General features: G+C 52.4%; 1 protein-coding gene across 1 annotated transcript in view; it reads left to right on the top strand.

Annotated features, from left to right (window-relative positions):
- The window catches only part of KRT77 (keratin 77, type II), a 12,627-nt gene extending 7,025 nt beyond the window's left edge, over window positions 1–5,602 (top strand). Inside the window, exons 3-9 of the mRNA XM_012650265.1 lie at window positions 490–550; window positions 1,074–1,169; window positions 2,356–2,520; window positions 3,897–4,022; window positions 4,136–4,356; window positions 4,805–4,839; window positions 5,280–5,602. Of these exons, the coding sequence (XP_012505719.1) occupies window positions 490–550; window positions 1,074–1,169; window positions 2,356–2,520; window positions 3,897–4,022; window positions 4,136–4,356; window positions 4,805–4,839; window positions 5,280–5,602 (1,027 nt within the window). The remainder of the gene's footprint in view (window positions 1–489; window positions 551–1,073; window positions 1,170–2,355; window positions 2,521–3,896; window positions 4,023–4,135; window positions 4,357–4,804; window positions 4,840–5,279) is intronic.
- Window positions 5,603–9,591: the final 3,989 nt, after the last annotated feature.

The following is a 9,591-nucleotide window of genomic DNA, read 5'->3' as shown; positions in this document are numbered from 1 at the left end:
GCACCTGTAGTCCCAGCTACTAGGGAGGCTGAGGCAGGGGGATCACTAAGTCCAGGAGTTTGAGGTGGCAGTGAGTTATGATGACACCAGTGCACTGTAGCTGGGGTGACATAGCAAGACTCTGTCTCAAAAAAAAAAAAAAAAAGCAAAAGTAAAAGTGGTTGTTACTTTATGTTCTCAATTGAAAATAATCTTTGAGTGTGACACATTTACAAAGGTAAAAGAGCACCACAAAGATGGACATTCTGCGTGGCTGAGTTTCCCATGCTGGGCTGTTGTCCCTGCTGTTGCCTAAAGAGCCAGGAGCTGGCTGGAGCTCTCATCTGTGCACGCCAGGCTCTGGCAGTGGACAGTCAGCAGCGTGAGCAGGGCTCTCCACGTGCAGGATGGGGAAGGTCTGGGGAAGTCCGAGCTTCCTGCTGTGGGAGAAACCTCAGGGAGCCAAGGTCAGCCCCTGCAGCCTGTTCATGCTCCTTACCTCCCGCACAGGTACGAGGACGAAATCAACAAGAGGACGAGCAGTGAGAATGACTTTGTTGTTCTGAAGAAGGTGAGGGAAAGAGGGTTTCCTAGGGCGGCTGCGGGGCTGGAAGGCTGAGTGGAGTGAGCGATCCCTGTGGGATGCTCTGTGACAAGGGCAGAGGGACCTGTGGGGCCAGCTTGCTGGGTGTGTTGCCCAAATGCAGGGCCCTTGTGCTGAAGGGTAAGTCTGAAACTGGCACTGATACGACTCTCTAGGAATCCTCCAGTTCTAATCTCTCCAGGGTCCTGGAAGTGAAATTAAATTAGCTGACAGCTTTTTGAGTGTCAGTTATGTGTGGCCTTGGGACCTGGGGAAGCGCCTGGGGAAGGACCCGGGGTGATGTGTGTGACTAACTGAGGTGTGGGGGTTGGTGTCACACCTCCTTCTGGCCAGGAAAGCAAGGGCTTGCTCCCTTGTTGGAGTGAGGCGATGACATTCTTAGGCAAGGAAGTAAACCCAGAAAGGCTTTGCCACTTGCCGGGCTGCCTAGCGAGCTGGTGGTAGGCAACGCCTGGACAATGAGGTCAAACTGCTTTTGCTTGCTGTCCAGGACGTGGATGCTGCTTACATGAGCAAAGTGGACCTGCAGTCCAGGACGGACACCCTGGCCAGGGAGATCGACTTCCTGAAATATTTATATACGACAGTGAGTTCGGCCCTGATGCAAAACCACTTTCTTTTCTCGTATCTCATGAGGAACATGGGCTGTGTGAGGGGAGGTCTGAAACCTAGACTTACCCACTAGGTCATCTCCCCAGTCACCCCGACTCTGTGGGCCTGGAGTCAGCCACCCTCTAGAGCTGCAGTCCCCAACCCCCAGTACTGGTCCGTGTGGCCTGTTAGGGACTGGGCCGGAGAGCTTGCCCCCCCACCCCACCCCCATCGGTGGAAAAAGTGTCTACCATGAAACCAGTCCCTGGTGCCCAAAAGGCTGGGGACTGCTGCTCTAGAGGCCCCTGTCCTCGGAATTCCCAGGCATGGGCAGTGGAGATGGGAGTCAGGGAGAACCCCGAGGTAGGGGAAGGTGAGGTCGTCCCTGCTGTGTGGCTCCCAGTCTGTCTGGGGAATGAGGTTAACACAAAGACATACAGAGGCAAAACCACGAGAAATCTTCAGTGATTCTGGGGAGTCGTTAGGGCTATCAGAGGACTCCACAGGAGACGACAGTGTGGAATCTTAAAAGAAGGGGAGACAGACTGCAGGGGTCAGGGATAACCTACTCCTCCACCTGGGCCTTCTATGGCTCATGTCTAACTTGCGGTACCTGCTCTCGGCCAGATGCTATGTTAGAAGCTTTACTTATGTTATGGACATCTCCATTCTACAGATGGGAAAACTGAGGAACTGAGAGATTAAATTACTTGCTGGGTTACCCAGCTAGTCAGTGGTAGAGCCGGGACTCAAAAGTGAGTCTGAGTGGTCTGAGTGGCTTCACAACGGGAGTCCTTTCTCCTGCCTCTGAGAGCTCATGAGGTTTCAAGAAGCAAGCACGCCTGTCAGGGGCCCAGCTTGAGACGGCAACCAGCCAGGCAAGGCAGGAGTTGCGGGGGGCAGAAGAGGCATGGTGGGGAGGTGGTGTCTGCATGGGCTCTGAGTTCAGGTTCCTTCCTTCTCTCTGGAGGCTGAGCCTGGGTTGCTGCTATCTTGAGTTGAGGCAGGTAAGACTCTCCCCACAGCCTCTCACTGCACACAACAATTCAGAGAACGTTTCTCCAAGACTCCCACCTGGCCCAGGCTTCTGGCTTCCCCAGAAAGCCTTGAGGGAGCAGCAGAGGGAAACTGAGGCCCCAGGGGAGAGTGGAAGGAGTCGGCTTGTGCTCTGCACCTTGCAGGAGCTGTCCCAGATGCAGACCCACATCAGTGACACCAACGTCATCCTGTCCATGGACAATAACCGCTTTCTGGACCTGGACAGCATCATCGATGCGGTACGGAACCAGTACGAGCTGATTGCGCAGAAGAGCAAGGACGAGGCGGAGGCGCTGTACCAGACCAAGGTGAGTGCTGGCCCAAGACCTGGTGCCCAGGAAAGCGAACAGATTCTTCCAGAACCGGGATTGTCTTTCTTTTATTTCTAAAGTAAAACACATTTGTTATAAAAATTCCAGAAATTACAGGTAAAGATTACCCATATCTCACTATCACTATTAGTATGTTAGTATCTTTTCTATCAGTTCTTCATAGTTAACACTTATTGAGAATTCACACATGCCTGGCACTGCACAAACTGCCATATATATTATTTCATTCAATCCTTGCAACAACCAATGTGGTAAGAATTTCATTATCGCTGTTTTATAGATAATAGAGTGTGAGATTACCTAAGTTCCCTAAGGTCTTGTAGCTAGTAAGTGGCAGAGCCAGAACTTAATTAAACTTAGGTGTCTGTCTACAAAACCATGCTTCTAACCACTAGAATGTTTTTTATTCTTTTTTTTCCATAATGGTATTTGTTAAAAATGGTTTTTAACTTTTTTACATATGACTTATGAATGCCTTTCTGTGACACTAAATACTGTACCTAATTTTGAACAGCATGGTGTTCCACTGTAAGACTGTTCCCTCCCTTATTAGATAAATATCTTTGGAGCTAAGTCTTTGGGCACATCTTTGATTACTTCTTCACCATAAATTGACCTGGACCTTTTCGGATGGTGAAGACTCTGGTTGAAGGGACCAAGGCTGACGGCAGCTCAGTCACTAAATTCTGAACAACTGGCACTTGATAATCTGCTTCGTAGATGACCTGTGGCCAACTCCAATCCTGGCTGACCTCTGTCCCGCTGTCCTGCAGATGCGTGTCCTGGGAGGGAATGGGTTTCAGCGTGAAATGGGGGAGGCAGATGTCACAGTGAAAACGTCAGGATGCAGAGGTTCCCTGAGTCAACACTCCCCCCACGCCCTTCAGAAACATGTCCTGTGGGTAGAGTTCTGACTGATAGGGCAATGCAGACACAGAAACAGAGACAGAAAGGAAGATGAGGACACGAGGTCCTGCCTGACTGCTAGGGAAACCATCCTGGAAAAGGGTAGGGAGGAATATGGCAGGGTGGAAAAGTGAGGGGGTCCCAGTGTGGGTAAGACCAGTGTGAAGGCTTAGAGGTAAAGAGGGCATCAAGAAGCAGGTTTCCCTGGCTTGGGGGTGGGCCTGCCCAGAGACTGGTAGGAGGCTTGGTATGGGCTATGTGCGTGTGTGTGCAGCTCAGGCGAGAGAGGTTTGGTATAGGTGTGAGTGTGTATGTGGGTGGGACCACAGGGATAGGTGGGCTTACTCTGGGAACCTTCCAGGGGAGAGCAGTCCAGACCTGCTCCCTCCTGGAGGGGTTCACGGTTGGCAGCAGGTGCTGACCATGATGCTGCCTTTGGCCCTTAGTACCAGGAACTCCAGATCACAGCGGGGAGACATGGAGACGACCTGAAGAACAGTAAGATGGAGATTGCTGAGCTCAACCGCACCATCCAGAGGCTGCAGACAGAGATTGGCAACGTGAAGAAGCAGGTGGGATGGGTGCTTAGAGAGGGCTGATCAGACACCCTGCCTCCCACAATGTCCTGCCCAGCTGGGCTCCCGAAACTCAACCCCAAAAAGGTCTCTGACTCTCTCTGGGGCAGAATGACCAGATACGCTCGGCCATTTCGGATGCAGAGGAGAGAGGAGAGCGGGCCCTCCAGGATGCGCAGCAGAAGCTGCAGGACATGGAGGAGGCCCTGCAGCAGTCCAAGGAGGAGCTGGCCCGGCTGCTGCGCGACTACCAGGCAATGCTGGGAGCCAAGCTGTCGCTGGATGTGGAGATCGCCACCTACCGCCAGCTGCTGGAGGGCGAGGAGTGCAGGTGGGTCTGTCCGGCAGCTGTGTTTCTGGGGCGCAGCTCAGGGTGAAGCCAGGGAGCAGTGGGACTATTTGGAGAGAAGACAATCCCAGCTTTTCTGGGAAGATTGGTAGCCAGGGTGAGCAGAAACATTCAAGTTAGTAGCAAAGGGTGTGTGAGCTGGCGAGGTAGGGAGAAGTCATTGTTATTATTTTCCTACCTCCAAGCAGAATGTCCCTAAACCCCAACCCAAGCCATCCCGGGCAAGTGTCACCCCAATGCTAAAAGGCTTCATGAAAAATCCCCTCTGGCCTCACTGGCTCCCCGATCTCTGCCCATGTACACACATTTCCCTAAGCCTTGGGGACTGCTCTCCCTTCACAGGGACACTCTGCTCCCGATGTCTTCAGGCCACTGCCTGCTTTCCTTCAGCTCCTATGGGTCTGGCTGACATTGTGCTTTGGTTTTACAGGATGTCAGGAGAGCTGCAGAGCCACGTGAGCATCTGTAAGTAGCAGAGTCCAGGGACTGGGGCTGGTTGGTGCTGGGCAGAGAGAGGGGTGGGTACACTTGCTGGGTGACCAGCAGAGAACTGAAAGCCTGGCTTCTCAGCTTCCAGTCCCGTGCAACAAAGCCTGGAAGAATTCATTGAAATAAATTGTTATGATTTCAGGTCTGCTTATTTTAATTTTTATGGTGCCTAATAATCAGTGGCTAGAGCTCTTTAGGGTGTATATTCAATAAACAATGAAAATGTGTTGCTTAAAGGACCCCTGACATCTCTTTGTAGTATGAAGAATACTACATACTACAATTTCTAATGTAACAGCTTGCCAGTCCGGATGCTACCCATGCTCAAGGATGTAGGAGGCTGCAGCTGCGGGGAGGGGGCCAGTGGGTGCTGCTGCCCAGTCCTGACCCCATCTGCTCTGCCCTCTCCCCGACAGCCGTGCAGAACAGCCAGGTGACTGTCAGCGGCGCTGGAGGCGGTGGCGGCCGAGGCTCCGGAGGTTACAGTGGCAGCAGCGGCGGCGGCGGCGGTGGCGGCTATGGCGGGGGCTACGGAGGCAGCTCCCGCGGGGGCGGCGGGGGAGCTTACGGAGGAGGCGGCTCCCGAGGGGGCAGTGGAGGCGGTTACGGGGGCGGCAGCGGTGGGAGCTACGGTGCAAGCCGCGGCAAGTACGGCGGCGGCGGCCGAAGCGGCGGGTCATCGCGCGTGCAGATCATCCAGACGTCTACCAACACCTCACACAAGCTAATCCGGGAGTAGAGGCCCCACCTGCGCCCAGCGGCTCTCTCCTGGCCCCTTACCCCGCACGCCCTCCCTGGTCCCCTCTCCTGTACCTTTTCCTGATGGCTCTCAGCAGTTTTGCCAATCAATTCAACTCTAGGTAGGGAAACGGGCTGGACAAGCCCAAACAGATCTCTCTTTAGAGGACACTGGTTTGCAGTCAAAAAAAGTTAGACACGTTCTCACTCAGATTCTGCAGGGGCGTCTGTCCCTGGGGACCCCAAGGGCCTGGGTTTAGCGAAGGAGAAAAAGAGCCCGTGGAGCATCTACAAGGTACACAATGGAGAATTGATGTCTCAACCCCAGGCTCCTTTTCCTGCACTTGGGCTGTTCCGTGAACAATAACCCATTCCCCAGGGGAGCACAAAACCAGCCCTTTGGGCACATAGCTGATTGCAAGGCAAGCTAGCTTCGTAAGGGGAACCTCTGCACCAGGGGCCACGTCCTGCCTCTTGGGCCATAGCCTCCTACTTTCACGTTAATGGAGAGTGTAGATTTGCTGCCTCCATCAGATTTCTGTGAGTCATGTCTGTCCTAATTCTGAATCTGTCTCAAGAAGCATTATCCCCTTTGTGAATAGCCCATGGTGGGAGTCTTTCAGAGGGCATGGGGCACGAATCCTTACCCAAAGGGAAGCCTGTTCTTAGCAGCGGATGAAGGAGTTGATGAACAAACAAGCAAGGTCTGCTTCTGTCCTGCCCCAGCCTGACCCTTCCTGAGTTCTGCTCCATAACCACCCTACTAAGCGCTGCCCACGGGGCTGGGCACATGCAGCCCGGCTCTGCCCTATCCACGTGTCCAGGACCTGAGGAGTCTGAGGATCGGGCTTGGGTCTTGAGGGGGTTCCAACCCCGGGTCAGTCTGGAAGCTGCCTGTTTTTTGCAAAGCAGTTTAATGCTCTTCCTAGACCTCATAAACCCCTTCTACCTTCTGCCTCTGTGTTTCTGAGCACTTTGTGAGAACTTCTGCTCCTAATTTTGGGTTCGATGTAAGATGCTTGAGATGTGCTGGAGGGGGCAGGAAGTGGAATGTATCAGCCAATACCAGATCTTGAGAGGGGGCATGTGACTTTGCTTCCAAGATCTGGAGTCACCTTCACTTGCTTGCTGTGTCCTAACACAGCCTCCAAGTCCGTGGGCTTGGGACACCTGATGGGCAGAGTGTGGGTCCCTTGTGACTTCATCATGTATTTCCTGGTTCGAAGTTGTACCTCGAAGGGTTTGGCATTTCTGGTGTTTCTATAATAAATTTTTCTGTTTGGTCAGGATGTGAGTTATTTCTTCTTGAATTTCTGTAGGCCTCTGACATTATTCATATTTGGGAAGTTAAAGCTTATTCTTTTTGTTTTTTAAATTGCACAAGTAATATACGATCTTGAAGAACCTGGCAGACATAATCTTTAACTAATCCTTAAAGCGATCAATCATTCAAAAGTTAATTACACGTTTGTTCAGTGGGCCAATATTAAGCTCCTACTGTGTGGCAAGCAGCGGCCTAGGTACCGGGAAAGCAATTTTGAATGAACATGTGTCTGAATTTTAAGGTGCTCACAACTCCAATGACACATTGCAGGGGAGGGAAGGTTCAGAGAGAGGAGGAATCAGAGTATGTGCCTCTTTGGGCCTCCTGGCCTGAAGGCGGAAGCAAGGCCCATCCTGAGGACACAGGCAGATCCCCCAAACCAGGGGCAGTAGGTCCTGCAGCAGGTGCCAGTGCTGGGGAAGGAAGTGTGATTCCAGCAGGCTTCTGGAAGACTGGGACATGGAACAGGGCTGCGGAAGACAGATGTGGGCAGGGAGGTCAGGGAAGGGCCCTCTGGACAGGGGAGTAGTCTGCTCAGAGCCTGAAAGACAAGAGAGGGTGACCGTGTGTGAGTGGGAGGGAGCGGGCAGGCAGGAGAAGCTGCGCCAGGAAGGGAAGGGGCTGAGGCCCATTCATTGAGCAGGGGTCCAGGGCAGAGGCATGTTCAATGAGTGCCTGAGGGAAGTTTAGATGCAAAAATTCAAGAATGAAGCAAGTCAAGCCATCACCTTATCTTATGTGGTATTTCTGAGTTTGTGTAAAGGAGTCACATAAAAGATGTGACCTACTTTCTCACTCCCTGAAGGAATACAGATGGAATTTGGATAGGAGATTCATTTGAAAACGACTGCAACCCACATTGATAAGACATTGTGTTCCCACGCACACACCTACATTCTCTCTGAGAAGTTTCTCTCGGTCTCACCTGTCTTGGCACCTGTTGGGGGACAGGCTGGGAAGGGGGAAGGTGGGCAGAGGGGCTGCCCAAAGGGAAGGAGAGAGGGAGCAGGCAGCTGCAATGTCCTATACTTGCAGGCAAAAACCAAGAGTGCCAGGACAAGGAAGGGAAGACACGGATAGGGAACAGTGGGCATAAAAATGATTTAGAGTGTTCAGCTGACAGTGAGGAGACGTGAGTCAGCAGGGAGGGTGTGGTGGCTGCAGGAGGCAGCATGGGAACCAGGAAGAGAGTAGTGTTCAGAGCTTGTTTAGGCTCTTCTGGAGTCAGACAGCTCTGGGGAGTTTGAGCTCCAAGGACGTTAGTTAAACAGCCTACTCAGAGGACAGTGACCAGTGGTGGTGGGGGATCAGAAACCCAGCCACATGAGGCATGGCCAAAGGTCCTGGAGAGAAGTCTCTTGGGGAAATGTGACAGCTAACCACAAAGATTCGAAGAGCTTCCATAGGACCATGGGATGGGGGCTGTCCCCAGCTGATGACCCAGATAGACAGGTGGGAGCTACAGCAGATTTGGCTCAATATGGGAGGCACCTTTCTATTGATCCTGAGATGGGAGAGGCCACCTGGGGAGTTATCAAGTTTCAAGCAGAGGTTGGCTAACCATTTGGCAGTAGATTGAGGGAGGGAGCAGACGGTGGGTGGGGATATGTGTGTGGAGACATTTCACATCCTTGCTATCCTAAGGGTTCACGTGGTGGAGCCTGAGAAAAAAAATCCTACTCTCTATGTTGTATGGGAAGAATAAGGTCAGATGCCAGTGAAGGAAAGAGTCCTGGAGAGCAGGGTGCCCTAGCCAGGATCACAAAGTGAGTCCAAGTTTCCTGGCACCACCAGGGTGCAGATTTGATTCTCCCTGGCTTATGCCATGTGTCAAATATTCTGAGGGAATCTAGGTTGGCTCTGGGGAAAAGCACAAGGCCAAGGCCAACCAGAGGTCACCTTTCCCATCCTTCTCCTGGGAATGAATTGGGATTGTCCCAGAAAACATGGCGCTGTCTTTTCTCTTCAGAAGACTCAACCTCCTCAGCCATGGAGGACCAGGGGACAGATGGAGGGAACCATGTGCCCGAATCCTAGGAACATTGGAACAGAGATTCCATATGAGAAATAAGGGCCAGAGAGGAGAGGAGTTAGTCAAAGGACGGATCTTGGAGTCTAGGTGAGAAGTCTCAACTTGATGTTCTGGGCAAGAGGAAGTCACTCTAGGGACCTGAGTGATGAGACCCTGGAGGAGATTTCCTGGTATGGACAATATTCTAATTGGAGACAATGAGAGACCCCAACAGGAGCGAATGCCTTGCACCTTCAGCTCATCTCAGTGGAAACAAGAAGCAATTCTATAAACCATGCACAAAACGCATTGTCTCATATGAGTCTCACGGTCCCTGGGAGTGGCTGGGATGGCCACATGTGGGGCCCTGTGGTTCTTCCAGGGGCATGGAGCATCCATCCCTGGTGCTGGTCAGTGCTGTTCCCCCCCACAAGGCAGATTCTCAGAGGGAGAGCAAGCAGGCCCATCCAAAACCAAACAGGAGGACTGGCAAGAGGGGGCACAGCACTCAGGGCGGGGAGTCCCAGGGAAAGTTTGCCAGCTGCTCCTCCTCTGAGAGGCCACGGCAGGGTAGGGCAGTCTGGAAATATAAATCTAATTCCACCAGCTTCTCACCTACAGAGATTTTGATCTCAGGACATGGTGAACAGGAGGA

Source organism: Propithecus coquereli, unplaced genomic scaffold (assembly GCF_000956105.1).
Source record: "Propithecus coquereli isolate 6110/MARCELLA unplaced genomic scaffold, Pcoq_1.0 Scaffold111, whole genome shotgun sequence".
Lineage (NCBI taxonomy): Eukaryota > Metazoa > Chordata > Mammalia > Primates > Indriidae > Propithecus > Propithecus coquereli.
This window is presented reverse-complemented; position numbering and strand designations above follow the sequence as displayed.